Source organism: Ostrea edulis, chromosome 4 (genome assembly GCF_947568905.1).
Source record: "Ostrea edulis chromosome 4, xbOstEdul1.1, whole genome shotgun sequence".
Taxonomy (NCBI): domain Eukaryota; kingdom Metazoa; phylum Mollusca; class Bivalvia; order Ostreida; family Ostreidae; genus Ostrea; species Ostrea edulis.
In genome coordinates this window covers 25,655,221-25,682,319 of record NC_079167.1, presented here as the reverse complement: position 1 = coordinate 25,682,319, position 27,099 = coordinate 25,655,221, and the positions used below count along the sequence as shown (strand labels likewise).

The 27,099-nt window shown below is 35.6% G+C and overlaps 1 protein-coding gene across 4 annotated transcripts; it reads right to left on the bottom strand.

Annotated features, from left to right (window-relative positions):
* Nucleotides 1–1,181: 1,181 nt before the first annotated feature.
* LOC125671837 (QRFP-like peptide receptor) lies at nucleotides 1,182–26,847 on the bottom strand. 4 transcript variants are annotated; one of them, XM_048907786.2, is made up of 7 exons: nucleotides 26,240–26,839; nucleotides 12,448–12,884; nucleotides 11,649–11,750; nucleotides 8,839–8,952; nucleotides 8,632–8,740; nucleotides 5,888–5,999; nucleotides 1,182–1,401 (listed from the first exon to the last, which is right to left on the bottom strand). In XM_048907786.2, exons 1-7 carry the CDS (start codon nucleotides 26,577–26,579, stop codon nucleotides 1,332–1,334), a joined length of 1,284 nt encoding a protein of 427 aa, XP_048763743.2. In that variant the 5' UTR covers nucleotides 26,580–26,839; the 3' UTR covers nucleotides 1,182–1,331. The 4 variants fall into 4 exon arrangements, with proteins under 4 accessions (XP_048763743.2, XP_048763745.2, XP_048763744.2 ...); XM_048907788.2 differs by lacking the exon at nucleotides 8,839–8,952 and having other exon boundaries at nucleotides 26,240–26,847; XM_048907787.2 differs by lacking the exon at nucleotides 5,888–5,999 and having other exon boundaries at nucleotides 26,240–26,822.
* Between the last annotated feature and the right edge of the window lie 252 nt (nucleotides 26,848–27,099).

Sequence of the window (27,099 nt, the reverse complement as noted above, 5' to 3'; positions counted from 1 at the left end):
ATGTTTTATTAGATATTCATATTATGCATCAAATCACAGCGAAATCTGGAGTGTAGAATCTCTTCTTTGCAAACAAGCACCTTTTTGTCATTCCAAAAAGAATGACAAAAATTTCATATAAAATAATAGAGAGCTTGCATCACTCTTTCAATGATGAAATCATACTTCACAACAAGTGCTATGACGAGCCATTAAAAAAAGTGTGGAATTTCAAGGTTTCTTTAAAAATGAAGGTTTGTGTCTACATCTATGATAAGAAATAGTATTATAGTGAGAATAGGACAGGGGTATTTAAAATATATTAAAAACCACTGAATCCAAGCCAGCCTCATTAAATACCAAAGACGCATTCGTCCTTCACACATATACCTCGAGTCCAAGATAGGGGTCACAATAAGATATAAAATTTGATTGCAAATTTAACAATATCATTCTTCTTTTTAAAAAACCCACAAAGGTACATGTACCACTGTCAAATCAATATACATGTACAAGCATCTCCGTATTGTGTTGATTCCAAGACGCCTGGTCACATTTGGGGTTCGGAATAGGAAAATATTGTAATATTGTACTCAAATTAAGAAGGTGGCTGGACTTTGTCAAATGAACATGCAATATTGTCCTTCTGATTCCACATCACCCATTCTTGGGCGCACATGTACTTAATCAAATCAATATCCTAGCGTCCTCATGAAGTGTAGAAATCATTAACCCCCGCGTTCTAGCCAAGACGAAACCATACTAGTGATTAAAAGGTTTTTACTTGAAATTTAATATGGCTCTGGGGCAATGTGTATCACAATTTTAATTGAGCGTCGTTCTCATTATTGGTATGCACTCCATTTTGTAGTTATGTAGTGGTCAAAGAAGAAAAATAATGTTAATTCACTATTATACATGTATGAACCATTCAGAGGGATCCCGGCTCCGAAGTAAATTTTTGATCTTTAGAGGTCACGAATATTTCTATGAAATAATACATTTTCACGACATGAATAATAGAAACTCGCCTTAGCCCAAGGGTCATGATTTCAATTTTTTCCAACTGATGGTATGTTTGGTTGTTGAAGTCAGTAAGAATTACCTATAAGTATATATCCCCACCCTAGCACTACAACCCCTGACCAGGGGTCCACATTTCATTATTGAGGATCCTATGTACCTCCATTGAAATATTTAAATGTAAACAGATTCTTTAATAGTAAATACATGAATCTACAAATTGATACAACTGACAAAGAAATCACAACGTTGATGCTAACCAATGTTACAACACGTCCTCTGCCTGCACGGCGTGGAATGTTACGGTCGTGGTACTACGTCGCGTGTCGTTACGGGGAATGTATCGCTTTCGACGCTGGACGCTCAATGCTTTCTTTAAAAAAATAATGGCGGTTAATTCTGCAAAGAAAAGAGAAATGAACGTAAGTTTAGGAGCAGCCTCCCCTAATATCACAGTAATATACGTGTCCCAGTGCAAAAAGCCTCAATTAAGCAATAAATCACTTTGTTGTTTACAATAAAAAATAAGACTTAACCAGAGTGTCCTACTTTTCTACAACGTTAATGTTATAAAACGGGACCATCTATCGCTTAACTGACGCCGATTTCTCTGACGCCGCTACGTTTGTTCTTTATAATAAAACAAGTTTCACGATGATGAGCTTTATTTAATTGTGCCATTATCTTTGATTATAACATCTTTTTCATCTCATATTTTTCACATATCTTTATCCCGGGCTAATCTTCGTAAAACCTTGCTTGCAAACCCATCAAACATTTTATAAATCATCGTAATGACATAAATATCAAGAGGGGATACCTATTAGGGCTTCTGAAAAAATATACCACAATTTCGCAACCTTAAGTTCTCAATATCGAAATAGCATCGGAGATTAATGGGTACCTCCCACGACTCGGCTTTCTTTGATATCAGTTATTGCGTAATGGTCGACCGATAAGCGCACAGAAACATGAAACTGCAATTTTTATCATAGCGAATTTATGCAGCAAAATAATCCAGGTGGAAAAAGAGGAACTGGTGTCATTTATTGCAAGGAAATTGTTGGTTGAGCAGAACGGTTGATAGACTGTTAAATTTTCTGTAACGTATATAATTACAGAACGATTAAAATATTGTCAGTGATTGACGCAAAAAGACATAGTAATCCAAAGTCATTTATCATAACTGACAATATTGTCAAGAATTATGTCCAGCATCATTATTCTCTTTCCTGTGCGTAATCGACTGTTTATTCCGTCGATCTGGAAAGCACCAAGGAAAAAAAAAAAAGGAAAGAAAAATAAAAAGATAGCGAAAACACACTGTAAGATAAACAGAGACATGCAGTTTGAAATGCTTCAATTCATTCCAAAAAGCGAAATGTTTGATAAAAACTTGCGTAAACAGCTGTTGGTAATTGTGCTATTTTTGCAAGTTAAGAACACATACAGGCAGGTGTTCACCTGGACACCATAGCAGTGTGTATTACAATGTAAACACTTAAATTACTAGGGAAGGTCAGTAAAAACCAAATTACCGTACAAGTATCTAGGCATTCTTGCCAAGTATTGTTATGAGTATTCCCAATAACACAGCTTTTAATAATACTCGTTGTTCTATCTAACATTTTTAATGGAAACCACCTGTTACTATTTATAGAATTTCTTCAGGCCTTTTCGAAGATACTTTAGATTGCATCTTTCCAATAAAGTAGTCACCTATTTGAAAGTCAGTCCAGTCTCCAGAGAAATGTGTCTTCCATCCCAATCTAATTAAAATTAGAGGTTAGATCCGCTCACATACTCGCTACACAAACATCTAACAACATCCCGTAGAGGGTCACGTCAGAGGTCAAATTTGCATAAAAAATTAACCAATCGCTACAAAGGTGGAATGTCATCGGCATCCAATGAAAATCCTCATTATATACTGCATTTGGTTACTTATCAAAGATGGCGACCGATGATGAAATGGAACCGATTAAAACCGCTTTGAATATATTTGATCTCGAGGCTTTGAAAATGAACAAGAACAGTTACTTAAATGTCATCTTTGCTGAAGTATACATGAAAAGATCCCCCGATGTCGCCATAGTTTAAAATTTAAACAAAACACGCGATAAATAAGTCACGATCGTGGGTGCCGCCATTTTTTTCTCTTCCATGCGTGAACAATACATGGAATTGTGGGATAATACCCTATCGATATGAAGGGGGAAATTTGATTGGCTGTTGCAAATTTGACCTCTGACGTGACCCTCTATGGGATGTTGTTAGATGTTTGTGTAGCGAATATATGAGCGGATCTAACATCTAATTTTAATTAGATTGCTTCCATCCCGACACCCGGATGGAACGTGCAGTTCGCCCTCCACATGCTCATTTTACGAGGGGTAATAAAATAATAATTACATTCAATACAGATACCGGTTCTTATACATTAAAAATACCATTATTGCTGAATTTTAATATAGTGTAGCAAGTCATTCCATTTGGTTTCTTTATCGCATGTTTAATACGCCAATTTCAAGATAAGAGCTCTTCTGTATAGGAGGTACATTTAGTGGAACTTTGAATGTCTAAGTGGGACAGAGTAAACCTACAGTCAGTGAGGAAGACTATAAAATGTATTAAAAGCGGCTTATCTTGAAATATAAAAATGTAGAAAATACTATCGAAATGTGCAAGCAATACCTTGGATATGATGCATGTACATATGAGCAACGAAATAACGTGATATAATAACAATTCCATGTATTTAATCACTCCCCGAATGCTTACATGTATTACTTACTTAGTTTGTGTATCAGTCGAAGTCAGGTAATGAAACTACGTCTGAGAAACTTACTGAGCAAATTCACTTATTATATGCAGTGATGAATATTTGTCCCACTCGTGCGCGCATGTAAACAAATCGTTCCATGCCTTATTATGTACGATAGTTCTCTAAAGGGAAATAACTCGGACATATCTCGAAACCGGCGTATTCAAGCAGTACATTTTCTATTACCAGCAAAGGACATACTGGACCTTGCATTTTTCAGTATAATATAATTCAATAATTTTTTTTTCAAACGTCATTGATAATTCATTTTTATACGCTCGTCTTTAGACGGGACGTATTATGGTACAGCGATGTCTGTACGTCCGTCCGTCCATCTGTCCGTCCGTTCGGGTTTTTCTCTTTATAATTTCATTTCCCTTTCACATATCATGCTGAAACTTGCTGTGTAGCTTCTTTGTGGGTCACTCTAGATCATACTGTAATTTTGATCCATTTCGACCTTTTTTCCAGGAGTTTTGCCCCTTTATTTGGAAATTGATATAGGGATCACGGCGGGTGTGACTGGTCAACAGGGGATGCTTACTCCTCCTAGGCACCTGATCCCACCTCTGGTGTGTTCAGGGGTCCGTGTTTGCTCAACTATCTATTTTGTATTGCTTATAGGAGTTATGAGATTGATCACTGTTCGTTATCTTCACCTTGCATTCTATGGAGGTTACATAATTCATCCGTCCTACTCCTCCCACAGTTTTCAAGTGAGGACCTTCTTATTTTGTGGAGTATTTGTATGGGTATTGAAGGTGTACATGTGGGATGGATTTTGATTTTCTTCCATTTTCGAAAAAATTACACGTTGTTGAACTTGGTCCATTTTGAGGAAATCTCGAATTTTTAAGCTAAGACCCTTTGTTCATGTGAAAGTTTGTCACAGCCTCATGATGGCTGATACTACCTGAAGCAAAGTTATACAAATTATAGCACAAGAAAAACACCCTATATAAGCATTTCACGGGCGTATTATGTACCGTTTGCGGTACTCTTGTTTTATACGCGATCATTATATAAAGATTTCATAAAGCTTAATGAAACACCGAGAAGATCAGTAAGATAATACAATTAGTGAAGCAAACTTTAACGAATTCTGTTTGCATTCAGATCTTTTCTTTTTTAAATGGAAACCAAACCCGACCTTTTTACACTGATTTGTTAAAATTAAAGAAGTCTTTTTTTTTTGTAAACATACATGTAAACAAGGCTCGAATCTTGTTTACATAACACAGAGTTGAGGCTAAAATATTGTCCTTATTCTTGCATTAAAGTCCATATTTTGGTTATGAACTTTAAATGATTTATTTTTTTGATGTTTAACATTAAATATTAAAAACAAATTCAAAAACGTGAATCAGACCCTTTAATTTCGAGGAAAAGTGTGTTTATATACTTGTCAATAACACAAAAATGGAACAAAAACTAAATATAATTCCCATCAAATATTCATGCGATATGACATACAAAACTCTAAACGCATGTAAATGGCAAAAATAAACTGGTGTAAAACACCGTGCACCCATTTACAGTTCATCCCCTTCGGTTCAGCAAATTAGAGATATTATTAAAGATATACAAGTTGTGCGTTGTTGTCTTCAATTAGCATTAACCAGACTTACAAACAGGCGACTGCATGCTTCAAGTTAATAATATTAATTCATGTAAAACTGCTGACAAGAACAGGCATCCAATGTGCTTTATATTTATAAAGCACTAAAAATTACCAACGACACAATATGAAATTGTCAAATATTCGGGACGACCTGTCCTTTCTTCAGGATGATAGAATATTAGAATATTTACATAAACATGAAAACTAAATAAATAAAATGAAATACAAACTAGTACTAATACTAATTTACAAAAGCTAAGAAAAAACAAAACGTCTACGTATTAAAATTATTGAGTGTAATATGGAGCAATAAAAGTCATGACTATATATATATATATATATTCTGAAAAGTAGGAACTTATCTAGGTATAAATAGGACATAGATGCATAGATGCAAATCGACACAGAGAGAGAGAGAGTGCGTGAAATCGCTAACTTACAAATCTAGTTGCTCTGACTTTGTAGAATTGAAAGTTGTGCTTCTAAATGAATCCATGCGGTTAACCGGTGTCCAACGAATCTTTTTGTAACAACCAAAAAGATTGCAGAGACCTGTCAAAACAATGTCAATGTCTGTAATACAGAGATCAAAATCACTGAAATGTTTTATCTCCGACACTGGTTATCATTTACATTGGTTATCCGCATCTCCAAATTATTTATTTTTGTCCCAAGCTGGTTAATTAGAATAGATAACCCACCATTAGCACGTAAAATGCCATAGGAAGTCGTACAAGAATAGTATTGATTCGGTGGGGGTATTTTTCTACAAAAATATGAATACTAACATACCACATTATACTGAGTTTCGAGTTTGTCAAGATTATAACTGACGCTGAAGTGGCATGTCTGTGATTAATATATCATATTTCCACAGAATTTGTTGACGTATTTAGCCGTCACCTTTCCGAAGGAAAAGAAAATTATTTTGTACCTTACAAACCAGAGTCCGAGTTCGCTTAGTGACCCGGATGTTGTACTTTCAGGCCCCGAATTTGCTTAATGACCTGGATGTTGTACGTCGAGGCCCCGAGGCCGCTTAGTGGCCTGGATGTTGTACATGTACGTCCAGGGCCCCAAGTTCGCTTAGTGACCCGGATGTTGTACGTTCAGGCCCAGAGTTCGCTTAGTGACCCGGATGTTGTACGTTCAAGCCCCGCTTGTAATTTGGCCGCGTGAAAAATATGTAGACTAGTGATTGCTCTTTCGAAAATCACTTAAGTCTTAAAAAGCAAGAGTCGCTGGTTTTTCGACTGAGACCTTAAAACTTAAGGTCTCATATCACAACAGGTGTTGTTGATACCATAAAGAAACATTACTACAACTGTCCTGAGCGCCATCTATAGGGCAAATGTCTGGTACTCCACCTACAGGTACTTTTTATGACCCCTCATGATATATTGGTTTGCACCTGTTGGTCGGTAAACCAAGTGTTGTCCACTTAATATCTTTTAAGAAACCTTCGCTTGATAGACATTAGTACACATGTTATAATGAATATATAAGTGAAGATAACTATATTCACTTTGCGGTCAAGCGTCAATCTACTCTGGACGTAGGACGATATTCTCTGCTCATTATCTTGAGAATCCTTTGCGTGATAGATAGATATTCTCCCTGAGAAGTAGATGTCCCCTTATGACGTTAAGGTCACGAAGCCAAACTGGACTTTATAGTAAGATATTGACTGTTCAATTTTCTTTAGAACCCTTTGCTTGACAGATATCTAACTTGGTAAACTTGTTCTGCCTAAGGGATACATAGCCCCTATTGGTTTTTAGCAAATGTTAATTGTCAATTTCTCCTGGATATGGGACGATATTTTCCGTTCAATATCTTGAGATCCTTTTAATTGACAGACATCAAACATGGTACATTAGTCTGCATATGGAGTACACGATCCCCTAATGATTTTGAGTTGTTCACAAGGTCAAAGATCAAGGGTCAAACTACTATGTACAAATTGTTTGCTCAATATCTTGTGAACTCTTTGCTTGACAGACATCTACCAGTGAACCTCCTAAAGAGTTGTTGACACAATTAGTTTTCAAGTCACAAGGTCGATACATATTCATAATTCAATGCATAGTTTGTGATTTCTCATAATGTCTTTAGGTATTTTGACTCCTTTACATTAGTCATAAGTCAATTCACTCTGGATATTAAAAACATTGTTTGATTATCTTTAGATCTCTTTGACACCCGATAGAGAGCAGACTTTGTGTGTGATTGGCCCTGACAAGTAGAAAATCAATAGTCACTATTATCATTATTATTACAGGCATTTTGAATTTAAAGCTGATCCTTTACAATATTGTCACATGTGGGGTATATATGTTTCTAAAGCATTTCTTGTTTGCACTCATTTAGGAATAATCGTTCTTCCGATGAAACTTTGTCATTGCTCATCAAATGACCACCGTTGGTTTTCAAATCAAACAACCACTGTTCTCTATAAAGATGGCTTATGCTTTACAAATGTGTCTTGTCTCTGCTATGTCCTTCATACAGATGATCTTGGGTAATGAGACTTGTGTATTTTCCAAGATGTGGTTGTAGTAGCCAAGCCAAACGAATCTCAGTTTACAAGTTTCATCCTAAGTGCGATAAGATTTTTGATTAATACATACGTGTACGTTACACGTTGTATCTGGAACCGTCACTTCCCGGGGACACCGTCATTATCTATAATCTTGTGCCATTATTTCTAATTTGGTATTGGTATTTAGATAACTATATACACCCAATCTGATTATAATGATTTCATCACAGCACTGTCTTCAGAAGGGTTGGCAAATTCAACGTAATCAGATTCACAGTATGCCAAAGGAGTACATCAAAACAAGCCTCGTACGAAACTAATTCAAGCCTCGTACAAAACTAATTCAAAAACTCGTACATGGTAATTGCAGTGTTGCAGATTATGAATGCAAGCAAAATGTAGGAATTTGTTCTTGTCCATGATAACTAACAACGCAAAGTACATTTGTATTATATATTCCTTCGCGTCTATTGTAATGATGTATGTATCTAACAATGCAGATTTTGCTACGTGTACATGCGAGATGCTGACAACTGAAATAATGACAAAAATAAAATATACTAATAAATATGATAACGGACAGGCCGTAGAAAATAATAAAATAGAATTTTAAAAAGAAAGATGCAATCAATATATACCCACCTTTTCTGAAGTTCTCGTTGAAGCCAGCGTATATTAAAGGATTAAAAGCACTGTTAGAAAACGCTAGTAATCTGGCAGAGAATTCTAAGTGCGAGTACCACTCCTCAAGCTGCAAATAGAATATATATATATATATCAAGTTAAATTTCTTAAATTCCTCTGACAAACGAGAAACCAATATTATGATTGCTTCTAAAACCCACGTACTTTAAATTTACTCATTTTAGAGAGGGTATAAATTTGGTTGCTATCCTGGTCACACATCTCAACCAACAGTCGTAGGCTTTTGAGGACAGACCATTCCATCCATTGTACATCGACCTAATTACCAACACTTATTTCTATAATGCATAAATACATTCTGGTGAAAATTAAGCACCGTGTACTAAAATAGAAAATCTTATCAAACTCTTAAGATCTGCCGTAAAGGTACCAGTCAGGTCTTGTCGCAAAAATATTTATGATGAAAAAACTTGTTGTTAACGTTGTCACTTTTTGAAAACGCCTGAGTTGAGCAAAAGTGGACATATACGATATCCAAAGGCTTGAAGATGTTCTATCAATATGAATTGCGCAAAAACACGAATTTTAAGAGCTGGTAATGAGTTAAGTATATATACAAGAGAGGGAGAGTGGGTTTGACCTTAAATACCTACTCCAATAGTAGATAAAAAAAACCCACTTTTCCTAGGCACCTGATCCCACCTCTGGTATACCCATGGGTCTGTCTTTGTCCAACTCTCTACATGTATTTTGTATTCCTTATAGGAGTTATGAGATTGATCACTGTTCATTATCTTCACCTTTCATCCAACCACGAAATAAAGAATTTATAAACATGCATGCAAACAACAGACAGAGGACTGAAAAAAATTGATCCGAAGTGTTCACTTGAACGCAGGTTCAGGTGAGGTAAAAATAAATTAAAAGTTTGAAATTGAATTTTATTTATTTCTTGATTTTTAATGGTGCTTCATCAGTTATATTTCATTTCCCCACCGTTGATTGAAACCCGATTTCCTCCTTTTACATGTAACACTATTCTTGAAATATCCATTCGACTTACATGTAAATCGTTTCATGTTAAGTATATGACGAAAAATATAAATAATTTAACATGAAATGTGTTTACCCATATTAATGTTTTTTTTAACATTTCATAACAACACTACATAGAAATCGAATATACTTCACTCGAATTTGGGCGGTATTAGTTTCGTTTCTCCCATCACCACAATGCAGGGGGATAGGATTGTTTGTATAATGGATATTTCAAGAATAGTGTTACAATCATCAGATTGATCACTGTTCGTTATTTTCACTTTTTCAACATTTAGAATATCCTATCTTTCGTTTCATTTAAAAAAAGTTTTCCCCACACATCAATGAAAGGTGACGATAACGAACAGCGATCAATCTCATTGTTTCTATAAGCAATACAAAATAGATAGTTGGGCAAACGTTTGATATAATGAAACAAAGCACCTTTGACAGACTATTTCCAGCGACACGTCCCTTACAATAACTTAATTCATGTATATGCATATATTATCACTCCCCATCCTTATATGTACCGGGCATGTATTTTATAATAAAACATTTAATAGATCATAATTTGCAAATGTTAATTAGCGGATCTAGAAATGTTAGAAAACGGCATGCATTTTCATACGAAAGGGAGTATGAAAAGGTGAAGATAACGAACAGTGATCAATCTCATTGTTTCTATAAGCAATACAAAATAGATAGTTGGGCAAACACGGACCCCTGTGATCAATCTCACACCTTCTATAAGGAATACAAAATTAAATGTTGGGCAAACACAGGTCCCATGGATATGCCAGAGTTGGGATCAGATGCCTAAGAGGAGTAAGCATCCCCTGTCGACCGTTCACACCCACTGTGAGCTCTATATCTTGATCAGGTAAATGGAATTTAGGAATTAAAAGTGTACATGTAAACTTTATCAATACGAGGATGCAGCATTGATGTTCAATAAGATGACGATTATTTTCGTACTCCTGAAATGAAGACAAACGCCCCCATGTATGACATAAGATTTCGGATTTCAAACATTTCGGTTGAGCATCACTGAAGAGACATTTTTTGTCGAAATGCGCATCTGGTGCATCAAAATTGGTACCGTATAAGTTTTACATCATGACCCCTGGGTCGAGGCCTCTGCTGATGGACTGTTAGTCCCCGAGGGTCTCTACAGCCCAGTAGCTAAGTACTTCGTTACTAGCTTGAAAATACGGATGTATATTTAATTGCTGTTATAAAATTTAGAAATTCATTTCAAAATTAAGGATTATCTCCCTCATGCATAGCTCTTATCCGTGGACGAATTTGGCTCCACTTTTTTGGCACGCTGTTTTTGGCTATATTTAGCTCTAAAACTTCATAGTTATTTCGGATTTCAAACATTTCGGTTGAGCATCACTGAAGAGACATTTTTTGTCGAAATGCGCATCTGGTGCATCAAAATTTGTACCGTATAAGTTTTACATACACACAGAAAACTGGGTTAGAACATTGTAGAAGAAACCAAACCAGCTGGACTATTTTCAATAAAAAAAAAATCTTTGAAAATACAGAAATAAGAAATCAATCATTTGCAGGTTACATATATGTAACAATCAATCTTTTTAAACTTGCATTTAATCTGTACCTGGGTATTTATTTATACAGTTTATTTTATTTCATGCCTTTTCTATGTATTCATTGTTCTTTGTTGTAGTTTGGTTTTATTGTTGTTAAGTGCTTTAGGGTAATTGTCTTAATTAGATAGAGCGCTACATGTATATAAATGTATAATAACAATGTTGATTTCTATTAACTTGCATATTCTCCTGGTGAGGAGTACATATACATATTATGGGAGTCAGGATTGGGGAGGAGAGTCCTGGAAAATAAATACCACGATTGCTCTCCGTTTCAGTCCGGTTGTCTTGGTAAGAAAATATTGGCCAGATTTACTGAACAACTTGTATCTCTTTCCTTTTAGAATAACTTACCCGTTTTGTATGATCCCTGTACTCTGAATATAAAAGTGTGATCTGAATTGGGCACCAGCAGATAGCGAACACCGCCAATATAACGATCAGCATAACTATTACCTAGGAAAGAGAATTACTATTAATAATTAGTGCATAACAGAGGACAAAGAGACGTGGATACAATAATTATGCACTAAAATCACACATAGTCGATTGTTCTGGTGAAAATCACGTTCCAGTTTGAAAAGGTAAGGTTTCGCAGAACTCCGAAGGGAAATTTACAGCTGTAAGAAATTTTGTCAAGGATCAATGTAAATATTCTATTAATCTAGTAAGATAATTTTATAAAATTTCGTGTGATGCTTCTGCAAATTGGATTAAATAATTCATGGTTTATTGAAGTTTTGACGTCTTCAGGAAGCATTAATTTTCATGATATGCAGAATGGGACTGAAAATAATATAGGTGAATGATTTATAATGAACTCAGGGTGAAAAGGCAGCAAAGCATACTGTGATTACCCCAGGTACCATCATTAAATGTTTGTGTTCGCACCTATTGGGAGTTAGCATCAACATTCCATTTTGATTGAACAAAGTTATATCATCCTTTACTTTTCAAAAATTTGCTTTTCAGTGGCGGATCCAGAGGGAGGTCCGGGGGTCGGAACCTCACTTTTTGTCAGAAAATTTGGCTAAAAAACGCACAAATAACGCTTTTTGAGGGTGGCTCCAAAATTAATGGTAGAACCCCCTTTCAAAAATTCCCGGATCCGCCCCTGCTTTTCAACTCCATTTAACTTTAATACAATCATTACCTTTCTTTTCATTTTTGTTTGCACTGCATTCTCTTTATAAACACGTTCCCCGGGAATCTTAGTTGACCACAGTGTCTTTATAATTCCACAGTATGCACCAATCATCGCAATGATCGGCAGAAAAAAGAGAATGACGGACACACATGTCCAGTAGGCCACGCGACTCGCCCGATGGTAGTGGGTTTCTTCACTGTCCAAGTCTATCGACCACTCTACATCATCGCACCACCTTTCCACATGATTTTTCCAATGTCTTTCTTGCACTCTCCTGAAGATCAACATAGGTATAGCGACTGCAACCGAAATCACCCATATGGCTATTATCACAGGTTTAGCTTTTCTCTCTATTATGTGGGCTTTCATGGCGTACACTATTCCAAAAAATCGGTCGCATGCTACCAGTGTAAGTGAAAGAATACTCGATATGAGTGATGCCACTGTAAATAAAAAATACAAAATCCGTGAAAAATATTCTTTTACCCTAACGTGACCTTCAATCATCGATGCAACAGAGAATACTAAATGTGACATATTGCATACGGGTGGACTTGCATGCTCTCAAGTGGATTATGTTACAACAAGAGTCCAACATTAAATCTAAATCGACATAAACGTCGCTGTGACGAGGAGTTTTGTCTATCATCATACCGTCATCATTGTATATTTCTAATTAAAGGCTCCAAAGCCTTACTCTGTTCTGTAACGATTAACGTAGCCATGTTTTGTGCACTGCGATGCAAATGTTGATTGCAAATCAATTGTGTGATCCGATGGTATTTCGGGTTAACTGATTTCTACTGTACTCTGTCGTTCTTGATTTAAAAAAAAAAGTTTGATCTTTTGACGTAAACTGCGATAAAATGAAGATGAATATACCATTTGAGAGGTCTATTTTCTTCCCACAATAATGCCCTTTCTCCTCCTGATCACTTTCTTTTTCTAGCCGTTGACCCAAAAACACTCTTAATGCTTGTTTTGGCTTTTTATGTAAACACTGGAGTCAAACACACAAATACTTCAGTTGAGTCCTCAATTGTGCGTATGACGGGGTGTCATCTCTAAAAGCTATTAACAGCAGAAGTGTTTTAACTATGTGATATTGAATATTGGAACTTCATTATCCTGAAAGGGATTCCAGGAATTTGTTAATAGAGGGGAGTATTCATAAATAAAACGATTAATAAAGACCACTTCCGCTTTTATTCTGGCTTCTCGATAGGGAATCATGGGCTGTTAACCGGGGATGTTTTCTACGATTATTTCAAATGGCAATCTGTGCTTTGATTAAAAACGTTTACTCTATACACCTTTTCCATGTCAATTTAAGCACAAAATGTATATTTTGATACAGTATGTCTTACAAAATAAATACTTAAAATAAAATTTGATTTACTGTCTCTTTTTAAAAAATTACTTTCCATATTTTTGTAGCAATATTCCATTATCACCTGCATATGGTGTTTATATCTCTCAACTGATTCGATAAGCAAGATGTTTTTCTGCGTATGGTCAGTTTTTAAATCGAAGCAGGTTACTGACAAGCAAGTTGGTGGTGCAGGGGTTCCAACAGTCTCGTTTAAAGTCAGCATTTCGCAAATTCTGTGGTCGTTATAACTATCTAGTTTGCCAATACAATTGGGTCAAATGCTGTCTGACGTTGACGATGGAGAAGCTGAAATCATCTCGTTGATCGCTGTTCGTTATCTTCACCTTGCATCATAAAGTTGAGTGGTTAGTTTGCCGTTAATATCTACTTTCAATAAAATATCTAAGTATAAAGCAGAGGCGCACGATTCTGTGGTGTCTTTTATTTCGAGTTCACATGGATATATCGAATCGGCATATGAATGAAAATTATTATTGTCAATATATAAAACGTCGTCAGTATATGTAAATGTCGAATTGAAGGCCGCAGCAAGAGATTTTTTCTTCTCAAATATAAGTTTTTGAATAAATTCTGCTTCATAGGAATATAAAAACAGGTCAGCTAACAAAGGAGCACAATTCGTGCCCATGGGAATTCTAACAGACTGTTGGAAGACCTGATCACCAAAGACCACGAAGATATTGTCAATGAGGAACTCCAGCATATTTTTTATTTCAACGTCAGAGTACTTGTGCGTGGAATTAGAGTGGTGTTTAACAACTGACTAATCACTAAATATTAATATTTGCGTTTTCCATTTTTGCTGAAGAAGCAACTGTCTATGAGGTAAAAAATATCTAGTCTTTAATTTATCGTGAGGAATGGTTGTGTAAAGTGTTAAAAAGTCATACGTTTTGATTTGAGAAAAAGCTTGCGATTTCAAGTTTACTAAAAAGTTTTTTAAATCCACATTTACACCACATCTGGCATATGTAGTCGCACAGTACGTTTGAAGTTTCTCCTTCACAGCTGTTAATATTTTCGTTAGGAGCAAAGATAGGGGCTTGGTAGAGCCCTTACTGGACCCAGCAATGTATCTTTGTTTGTAAGGGTTTTTATGTAGTTTAGGAATCCAGTATAGGTATGGTAACTCATATTCATTCGACCAATTGACTGGGATATTAGATGTGTTTAAAACTGAAGCATGGTTTTGAAGATTTTCATCTTTTGAAAGGGCAGTTGGAGTATAAGTACGATTACCAAAAGTGGAATTAATACAAATTTCGTTTAAAATACAGTTGTATTAATGAGCCTTACAAACAAAGGCATTGTTGTTAAAAGCCTTGTCAGCTGGAACCAAAACATATTCCTCATGTAACCTATCTAATCTTTTATCACTTTTGGTTTACTAATCACAGAAGGATACGTACTTACAATTAATTACCGAGAGAGTAAACCCTCCGGGTCAAATGTATATAGTCTATCATTGTACTTATTCATTATCAATATTGTGATATATTTTTATATGAATTACTTGTGCATGCTTGAATATTGTTTTCGAATGCATGTTTAAGATGTTCTCTATGTTGTGTTAACAGCGAATGAGAAAAAGAAAAACTTGTTAGAAGACCTATCATCAATGGCACTTCGTAGGCCTATAGAGCGTGCTGGAACAGTTTTAAGTTGATAACATTTTACACCAGTGCTAAGTTGTAAATATTTATTTCCAAGCAATTGGCTTTCTTTATCTGAATTTTACTTAACCTACAAGGATAAATTAAGCTCAATGTTGATTTTCAAAAGTACTACCAAATTTAAACTGCCGTACGATGTTTCATATTGTCAGATGAACTATGTCTTATCTGTCTTATGTTCTGTGAATAAACAGGAAGGCCGGACAGCAGCCATCAGTCTTGACGTGTTGTCAGAGGTCTGAAACATCGTTCATCATGTGCAATATAACAGATATACAGACGGATATAGGGATAGATACTGTTTATTTCAAATTAAAACAAGGCGCAAATGACACTCCTCTGCGCCTGAAGATAATCAATATTCATTTCGATTAGCATCGAGCAATTGTTTTGTTGAATGCACTGATAAATACGAAAAGTAGTGGGCTTACAGAGAATTACGATCATTTCCCCCCGAGGTAAGATGATTGGATACATAATTGCGAGTTCCTCCTTGAATCTGCTCAAAGCGTATCTCTGCTTGTCAGGAAATTGAAAGGAACTCTTTTCAAAACCAATGAAACTGATTAACGTGAATCCACCATCGCTTTGAATCTTTACGGTGGTTACGTTGTTTAATCGTAACGAGTATACACTGAAACTGTTACATAACAACATTACCAAGATAAAATTATAACATCATGTAGCAATAGTCTGCAACAAAGCTTACAAGTTATACGACCAGCATGGATGGTACATCTTGTAGGAAATGCGAACCTCCATTTCAAAAGTTTTACAGACTTTACAATTTGAAAATTGGTCATTTCAGAATATATGTAATGGGGTGATGTTAGAAGAGATGTCATTTCTTTCAACTTTCAAATAAAGGGTGTTTTTCACAAGCATTATATTTAACACTTAAACGTTGATTACACAAAATGCCCATGTATTAAATTATATATGATAGACTAGAAACCTGATCCTAACTGGTATGTCCAGGGTTCACTTTTGCCCTTCTCGCAATTTTGTATCTTTTATAGGATTTATAAGATTAATTTTACCCTATTTTTCAGTAGCCCGTCTCTGTTAAAAATGATCATACCCGGAACATGCTCTCATGTATCAAATCAATTAAGACACATAATAATGGAATATTTCTACATATAAATATGGGAAGTTGACGATGGAAAAGATGACGCAATATTTCAAAATTAAGGATTATCTCCCTCGTGCATAACTCCTTATCCTTGGATGAATTTGGCTCCACTTTTTTGGCACGCTGTTTTTGGCTATATTTAGCTCTAAAACTTCATAGTTATTTCGGATTTCAAACATTTCGGTTGAGCATCACTGAAGAGACATTATTTGTCGAAATGCGCATCTGGTGCATCAAAATTGGTACCGTATAAGTTTTACATGGATCATGTCCTAGAGTCTATATCTCCGATTAGGGTCCATAAATTTCACAATCCTGGTTGAGATCATATATATGTTCTGGAGTTGACAAGGTTATTTTTGCTGCGTAAGCCAAACCCCTAACATCGTTTTCTGATGCTTGTCTCCTCGAATGTGGTGTACCGCAAGGCTCTGTCCTGGGTCCGAGACTCTACTGTCTTTTTTCAAAACCCTTAGGGGAAGTATGCAGATGTCATGATATGACGTAACATATGTACGCCGATGACACACAGATCTATATCATCGTTGAACCTGGTGACAATTGGACCGATACGTCTCAAAGACTCTCAAGTTGTTTATCGGACATACGTATGTGGATGAGTATCAACCTCCTCAAACTCAATGAAGATAAAACTGAACTTGTAGTCTTCGCACCAACACACAGACTTAAAGATACATGAATGACCAGTTTTGATGATCTTGAATTTGGTGACTGTGTTGTAAGTGATTAATCTTTCGTAAAAAAAAATTAGGCATATTCTTCTTTGACTAATCCCTTACCATGGAAAAACACCGTCTCTCTAATTCCCGCTCAGCGACATTCGCAGAATTGTCTGTATCCGTTCATTTATCAATGGTGAAGCATGTAAAACTCTAATGAACTCGCTAGTTACATCCAGATTAGATTACGGAAATGCATTGCTTTATGGTATTCATTTTCAACACACCGGCAAACTTCAGAGGGCACAAAACACAGCTGCAAGATTAATAACACGCTAAAAAAAAATCCGACCATATTACTCCTGTTCTAATAGATCTTCACTGGCTCCCAGTTGAATACAGAATTCAATATAAGATATTTCTTCATACTTTCAAATCTCTCAATAACCTATCTCCAGTTTATATAAAGGATATCCTTACAGTTTTACAATTCCACACGATCACTAAGATCCGAATCTCTGCATCTTCCCCAGGTACCTCGGACACGTACGAAAACATATGGGGATCGACATTTGGACAAGGCCGCATCGAGTCTCTGGAACTCTCTGCCTTTTAAACTCAGACAATGTACTTCACTGTCTAGTTTAAAGTGGACCTCAAAACGCATTTTTTTTTAGATTAGCTTTTAATTTGTGGTTATTTCTATATACTTAGTGCTCTTACGTACAGCTCTTACAGTGTTGTTACATTTTTATTTATTTTTTTTACAAAAAACAAAACAAAACAACAAACCTGTAGTTTGTTATTATACCCATGTCCTTTCTATGTATTTAATTATTCCTAAGGGTTGTTTTAAATTGCTTCATATGTTATTAGGGTAATCATATCATTACATTAGGCGCTATATGTTAATGATGATAATTATGCATTTTAATTCTGACACTATGAATATTTTATTCACATGTATGTGCACATCGATTTTATATTATCTTCTCTTTCACATTTGTTAAGCGCTTTAGAGAACTAATGTTGATAGGGCACTATATAAATCTTTTAATTACAATTACAACAGGCGCAGATCCAGGAATTGCGGTTAGGTGGGCGTAACTTTATGAGGCATGGAGTCTGGGGCCGCCTTAAGGTTCCAAGTGGGCCAAGGGCGAACCCCTGGTGGGAGCTCAGGGGGCGAAGATCCCGGAAGCTCCCAGATTTTACATACTTTATAGGGCTTGAAATACGTCTCCTATGTAGTCATTTTACTTTTTTTTTTATCATTTTCAATAAGGTGAAATTGATAAAATTACGCTTTTAAGGGGTTTTGGAAAAAATATAACTTCTCTAAATAGAATTAATTCAATAAATCAAAAGATTTTGTCATTTATTTCTCCGAGAGTGGAAGAAATTATTGTTTCTTTTATCGTTTACATTTTTCTCAACAAGAGACCACGATTTACCTTAAATTTTAAAGTTTTAGGGGGGCGCCGATTGCGCCCCCCTTAAATCCGCCACTGCCTAAACCAAATTAGGAACTATGGGTCTATGAATTTCATAATTATAGCAGATGCTTGCTTATTCTGAGTGTAGACTCCATTTAGCAGTCTGGTGTCTATATCCTTGTACAAAGTCTGGGCACGAGGGTTTCTTAGACGTGGTAAATGTCGTTTGTCATGAATTTACACGCAGATTTTCTTCAAAGTGTTCAGATTGCTTCATTACTCATCTTCTCTTTCCACCCCCGCAGGGACTCGGCTATGGCACGAGCGCGGTTCGAACTCACGACCTCTCAGCTATACCGCTGAAGTTTCCGGTACAATGAATTAATTTATATGCAGATTATTAGTATACTAAATTAAGTAAATGGGGAATGGGGATCTAATAGTTTTGCTCTGGTATTGCTGTTTCACGAATCCTTAATATCCCCCCGCACTGTGACGGATTAGCAGGCAGATAATCATGCGTATCTTAATAGTGCATGCATGATTGACCTTTCGCCAAGTTTTATAGATATTCTTCGGCATTTTCAAGTAAACAAGACGAACTTTACTTCATCTTTAAGGCAAATACAAGCCTCAAGCTGTGTAGCAATCTCATCAAATATTAGTTTTAAGCGCTGCAATGTTTATCTCTTAATTTTAATCATAGAAAATGAACACAAGCGAGAACCATAACTTATCTGTTTAGTCAGATCACCAAAGTTTTTGTTTTACTATTTTATAATAAAGGATACCAAAGGATATCTACTTAGATAGAGAAACTCTTCTCAAGAACTGTTCGGGGTACGATTTGTCAAGTTAGCATGCAAGCATGTACTGGTGATAAAGTTTATGCACACGATGACCCCCGGTGCCGCGATATAAAATATTACGAAGGAATGTATAGGAAAATCTCGGTCAAAATCTGCTCAAGTAGCAGAATGGTAGAATGTATGTATGCCTTGTGCAGTATACGTTCAAGCTTGTTCACACCACGATCTCCGAGTCCAGGACAGGGCCAAAATAAGGGGAAATAACTCATACAGATTTACATGTTGATGTACCAGACGACAAGTCTGACCTCGTTATCGGTTGGCGGATACAAATGTGCCAATTAGTTTTTGGCAAAATTATCTGAGAATGTGGTCTATATTAGCTGCAGAACTGTAGCTTTCTGAAAAAAATATTGGGACAGATCAGAGAGCTAGAGATCCAATCATTATAAAAAAAAACCTTCGATTTATGACGCACCAAAAAAATGCGCACGGTTGAGGCCTTGTGTCGTTTCATTCTGGCATTGCCGTCTCATAAATCTAATATAAAAAATGCCTAACATATTTTTCTACTATACGTGTGTCCAAACATGCCTTCAAACATTCATTAGAGCTCCATACGACACGGACATTCACAGATTCAAGTGACTTCGTTTGTTGACGTAGCCATGTTAGGTAGGCAGTCAATTCAGATAAATCCATGGGTACACGGCTTTCATTAGTCTGGTCCGACCCCTATCCCTGCCACACGAGCGTAAGGGACAGGCGGGACTTTTATAGCATTTTCAATAATTTTAAAAAGCTTATTTTACCTTTAGATGAACTCAATTTAAAATATTTTTTTTATTAATTATTCGTATCTATAATAAATGAACACCGAATACATACAATTGTAACTTATAACGAATGTTATGAATAGACACCTATTTGAATAAATACTATTTAACTAAACTGGGATGCTTTATTAGAATACTTAACAAAAAATATGTGTGGGATATTAGTTCACATCTACTCGTTATTAATATTGTGTAAGTATGGAAATGAACCGGGATTCGAATCGACTACAACATGTACCTAACATGGCTACGTCAACAAATGAAATCACTTGAAGCTGTGAATGTTCGTGGGGCTTTAATGAATATTTGAAGGTATGTTTGGACACAAGTATAGTACGAAAATATGATGGGATTTTTTAAAATATTCTTATGAGGCGGCAATACAAGAATACAACGATACACAGCCTCAACCGTGAGCAGCTTTTTGTGCGCCGTAAATCGAAGGTTTTTATAATGAGTGGATCTGTAGCTCTCTGATCTGTTCCAATATTTTTTCAGATAGCTACACTTCTGCAGCTAGGTCTATATACGAGATCCAGCCAAAAATAACTGAGAGTGCTAACTATTTAGACTCGTTGAACACAGAAAAAGAAACAACCATTCCTTCTTAATGACCACAATTTGATTTTTAACAGAACAAATGATCCCTTATGACGAAGTACCACAAAGTAACACCACGTTTACAACATATTAAGTACTACATATATATAGTATACTATAAATAGCAGGTTTGATTCGTCGAAGTTCCACGAATTCTCTGCTATCGCCCTCGCAAAATGGCACGTGAGCTCTGGAAATCTCTAATTGTTATACCCTAAAGGACGCCTTAATTAACGGCTCTCTAATGGATATCATTTCATTTACAATACAGTGATTTTGACTGAATCTGAGATCAATTGTTTTCTCATGCAAAATGAATTGTACATGTCATAGATGATATAAATGTTTCATCGCACCAAAACCCCCAGATGCTTATTATGACAAGACACGCGATACAAATGGGCAAATTATCTCATAGATAAAAGCGTCAATGCAACGTGTCCTTGGAAATGGGATAATTTTAATAAATTAATGCCCTTAAGTATTTTCTTCCTTAGCTATATGTAATTAAAAATGTATTTTTTTTAAAAATTATATTCTGTACACACACTCATGCGTGCTCGCTCGCGTATATTTCGGCCAGCACATTCTTTAACAGTTGTAATTTTTTTTATTGGAACATGGTGAATTTTTCCCAGAAAGACAAGATTAACGGCCTTTCGGAACACATCAGATCTAGAGCACTTCGACGGTGACCGTGAACTGACTGAAAGGCGGAATCAGACATTACATTATAACTACAAAACAGCCTGTCTTGTTTTACATTGTTCAGGTCAGATCATTTAATTCAACTGATGTTGCGTTAATCTACTAGAAAATTCAAGTTTTTCATGCGTATGTTTCTCATTGCGTGTGCTGCAAAAGAGATCAGATGTGCTATAATTGATAAGTTCTACATTTTTGCCTAACTAAAATGCACTTACTCACTCTTCATACCTGCATCTATTCTGTTTGTATACTATGCGGGAATTTAATTAATATGTTTCAAAAATGCGTTCATTTCAAACCTTGATTTTAATCTGCGCTGATAAATGTGTACTTTTAGATGAACACATACTGAGATATATGTAATTGTTGAAAATGACTTCGAACTCGGATACCTTAGAAAAAGCCATTGAATGTCAAAAGGCATTAGTACTTGCCAGTCCGTGTAAATTGTTAGTTTTGTTAGTATTCTTAGTATACTAGAAGCCTGCCTGGATTTATGCAATAAAGTGTGCGTCATCCTAAAAGAAATCAACAGATCGTATTTCATATATATCTAGTGGACCAGAGTGCGTTATATAATTATTCATGGTATAAATAACAAAATTAACGTGACTTGTGGTGTGATAAAGGACAATTATGTATACAAATCTGGTTCGCGATGCGAAATAAGTCGCCAAACCTTCGATGACGTTATAAAACAACAGTTTGCTTTTAACCATATCTATAATATGTGAAAATAATCTTGAGAATATGTTACTACCTTGGGGAGTACTCCTAACGCGGCAGCGAATAAACAGCGAGGCTCGTGGACCTTAACAGTAACTTAGATATGACATACAAAAAAATCATTGTCCATCAGAAATGATACCTGTAGATTGCGCAATACGTACTGGACATCTTTCTAACACTTAAAACAGATTGTGTGAAGTCTATGTATCGTCTACTGTGTCTCCATTACAAAATCACGATTAAGACCAAATTTTGTCATATGTGATTTTGGTAAAATATTAGTAACAGCCACAACACACTGTCAGGTCATATACAACTTCTCTTCCATACGTGCTAAGTATGAGCTGGGTATACTTGGCACAAAGATTGATATTAACCAGGTATGTGTATATGTAATGGGTCTGAACAAAGGACATTCGGCCTAAAACCAACGTCAATAACATAGAAAATAAAATGGCTGTTTTGGCCACAACATTCTTATCAACTAAAAATAAAGATTAACACCAAGAGATGACAAAAAAGGTTTTCTTATGACCACACAGCATCGTCTTTAATAAGTTTATTGACCAAGGTAACAAAAAACTAACTAGTTAAAAAGAATATCTCCATCACCAAGCTGGGGCCAAGAGATACATTTCTTACTGTCTTTAAATGTGAACTTTGGCCAAATGATATTGGTTTAGGATCATAGCACAACATCTGGTCATAAGCAACTTTTGTGCCAGGTATAGGGTTCTCTTCATGACAAAATAGTTGTGTACATGTAGTTGCAATGTGAGATGAAGTTCAAATAGAAAAAACCATTATATGCAACCGAATATTCTCGTTATCCAGGTACAAGAAATTCAAAATGTTTTCAAAAATGAAATTTGTTTTACTTCTATTAACTTTGTGAGGATAATAATCAATTTAATAACGTTTTTCTTAGTTTGCGTGTACACGTAGATGGGGTCAATGTTGAATTGTGTTTGTTACACCAGACTTCAGCTTGGTGTACAAAAATTTACACCTGGAGGAAGAATTTCAAAGAAATATTGCACTACGAGAACCATAGGTGCCGTAGTATCAAACTCACTGACCAGGGGCCATAAAAGCCACAAGTGCAATTTTGGTTTCGGCTTTTCCTCCTCGTTATCGTATGTACGACTCAGTTTGATGTCCAAAAGTCACTGATATTTTTAAAGATGAAAAGAAATACATATTCAAGATATAAGCCACATTCAAACTTTAGAAAGATAAAATACGCCAGTGGTAGATGAATTTATTTTTGCCAACGGATTCTATGTTTACTCATCATATTGCAAAAGTTTCTTCACACAATTATAGTTTTCGCGTTATTATTTTCATAAGTAAGTTACGAGAATATTCTATTTGTCAGGTATTCATTCGTAAAGTGATTTTACGTCTTAAAAAGTTATATTAGAGCATGATAACTGTATTTGTAGTAACATCAATATTCGCCCCAAAACACTTTCACAAGACGTATAACACATGTGTAAAACATGACAAGTGTATCGACGTACAGATTGCAACAGAACCACGTGTTATATGTGGGTCATTTACCACTGAGCGTAGTCAGGTTTCCAGTACAGCGTATTGTTATGAATAACATATGCTGAGTTAAGCAAAAGTAATTTCTACTCATTCTATGTCATAGATTAACAGTTTGGGCAACTGACTTTATATCGTATAGAATAAGTAGAAATCGCTTCTGTTCCTTTTAAGACACATTTTATGTAATCTACCAAATAGTTAATTTAGCTCCACCCCCATGTGGCCTTGCCTTATTATGGGATCAAACTAGAAAATCTGCAATGATTTTCGCTTGATATAGTTTAATTTAATCAATAACCAAACAAAATTGTGTGTGTGTTGTCAGATGTATAAACAGAAGTATATACATTGTATATCAACATCAGAAAATCGCACATCTTCGTTAAACCGCATAATGACTAGTATATAGGAACTGGTAAAGATGACAAATTCACTGTATAAAAGGCAGCTAGAGAAAATACCAGCACATGAGGATTTGTCCTTGAAATCATTTTTAAAAATAGATAATTGATTATCTATTTAAAAACTTATAAACTTTTTCAGTATCAAATAGTTTACAATCTTTTTTCATTGTACCCAAAGAATAAAATTCCTACAAAAGATATATTTCTATCATGCACAAAGTTTAATAAAGTTGCCTTGAATAAAAAAAAAATGATTTTTCGATATTACAGTAAAAACCAAAATGGAAACAGATTAGCCAGACCTATTGTGACATTATTTCCAGAGTATCGTATGGGGTGACAACACAGTTAATACGATTAAGAATGGTGATAAAGTCAAATAAGAAATCAAACTGCGTTTACAAGTGAAATTGAATTCCATTATAATCTATCATAAGCCGCAAAACACGCACAAAAGATAAATTAACAAAACGACAAGTCTTTTGACATGCTACAAAAGGAAATATACGTTTTATACATGTAGATAAGTTCAAATTACCTTCTACATGTACATATATAATTAATGCGGGCAATAATTTGGGTCTGTTCGTCCTTCTGTTTGTAAAACATTGACTTCCGGGTGTAATATCAAATACTGACAAAAAGGCTTTTTACAAGGTCTAGGCTCCCTGACTATAAACAAATCCGTACGGTGTTCGAATAACGTGCAATTATACGGTGCAACATTCTCTGTGCGATCACCACAAGTCTTCCCACAGACATTGCACGGGGCCAGCGCAGTTCCCGTGCAGAGGAAATACAATTCTTTTGGCCCCCAATGTCCTCTAAAAACTCGCGCGTTTTCTGTTCGACCAGTGCACGGCTTCTGTAAAATGATCGTAAGGGGATCGTGCAATAAATTCTACATATCTACAGAAGTACGGCGTTTTGAAAACTTTCAGCTAAACAAAATTGTAGAGAACACGGAGCCCGTGATTCCGTAAGAAAATCTCACAGCTGCCGCCTGCCATCGCATGGAGAGGCAAATACGGACAAGTTAAAGGTTTCGTAGAAGCAATGCAGACCAAATGTAAAGTAGGCTTTAGCACTGTAGATTTCCAAGAAGTATCCTTGCAAAACGTTCTTTCTTTTTAAAAAGCACAATTCAAATAAATGACTTAAAGGTTAATGGGTGAGATCATTTCATTGAATTTTCTTGTTCAATACATTGTTGAAACAACGATGTTAATTACTCACGCGTGTGACTAAACTACACATGCAGATGCTTGTTTTTAATTCAGTTTAGATGTATCAAACACTTTTTTTTCTTTTTACTCTGCTCAATTTATAGATACATGATCTGTAAGATTGCTTTTTGTCTTCTCTAGATCTGCTACTTTATAGCTGAACATCATACCATTGGTCAGTTAGAAAGAGGATATGTGAAAGATGAAAGGTATATACCTGTATACGTACGACGTGAGTAAAAATACACAGAGATTTAACGATATCAACGAAGTAGGCGATAACCTTATTTCTTATCCTTATTCAAATGAAAAGCAATTACAGTAAATCTTTATATTGTAAAAAAACAAATTATAAGACTATCTCAATATCTATTCATGCTAATCTTACAATTCAGATTTGGTAAATAATACTTCAACTATTGATTGTATGGTATTTTACGCCGAGTTGGCAATATTTCAGCTATACTTTGGTGAACTACATTTGATAACAGCCAAAATCTACAATGTATAAAATATCTACAATGATCCCCCTAAAACAAGACTCCCCATAAACATACTAATGCTATCTGTTATCCTCACTCTTATTTGTTGCCACTTTAAACATTGCCGCCTTACCTTGTGCAAACGAGTTAAACGAACAGAAGAAAGCTCCAAGGACCCAACCCTCTGTTAAATCGTCCACCAAGTGGACCCACGAACAGGAAAGGGACACCACCAAATCAGACACCGCCAGATTCACCAAAAAGTAGTTCGTGGTCGTCTGCATTCGTTTGTTTTTTAAAACTACCAAAATGATGAGAGTATTTCCTATTAAAGCAATCAAAATAAGCAGGGTATATATAGTAATTTTCACTGCTGCCTCCCCCACTGGCACGGGTGTTAGCATACTAAGTGGGTAGTCATGATGCCGGGTATCAAAGTCTGAAAAGTTGAATGTTTCATTTAAGTCCACCATTACAGCTGTTTTAAACGTCTGGCCCCACTTCTTCACTAGCTTACATCCACATCAAAATGTAATAATATCCGAATAATCAGTGAAGACTCCAGAGGTTTAATGAATGAACACTTGAAACACGCCGAGAGGTAATTAGCAAAATAAACGGAACATTCAATGCGCCATATATCGGTCTCTTCTCTGACTGCCGGTGTGAGTACAACGCATTATTATAGTATATCGACTCATTCCGCATCTACCACTGTCGATTCCCAGATTACTAAACTCCTCATTGTATTCATCCTCATATATATATGTCTTTTTGGCGAATACTAGAGTGAACAGCGAAACAAGTAAAACGAATTCCGTTTCCTCATTAAATTCAATGTATGTTTGAACTTGCATGACATATTAAGGACAAGAGATGATGATTAATTGCTTATTCAATATTGTTGTACGCTAACCTGTTATTTTATGTCAAGGTGCTTGTATCAGCTATTAAATTTACTACATTTTCTTTCAATATTGAATTATTCATAAA

Coding starts and splice junctions, on each gene's coding strand:
- LOC125671837 (XM_048907786.2), bottom strand. CDS start 26,579: ATGGTGGACTTAAATGAAACATTCAACTTTTCAGACTTTGATACCCGG. Junction 6,000..8,631: donor CAACGAGAACTTCAGAAAAG/GTGGGTATATAT, acceptor TTGTTTTGACAG/GTCTCTGCAATCTTTTTGGT. Junction 1,402..5,887: donor AAGTCAGAGCAACTAGATTT/GTAAGTTAGCGA, acceptor TTTTCTTTGCAG/AATTAACCGCCATTATTTTT.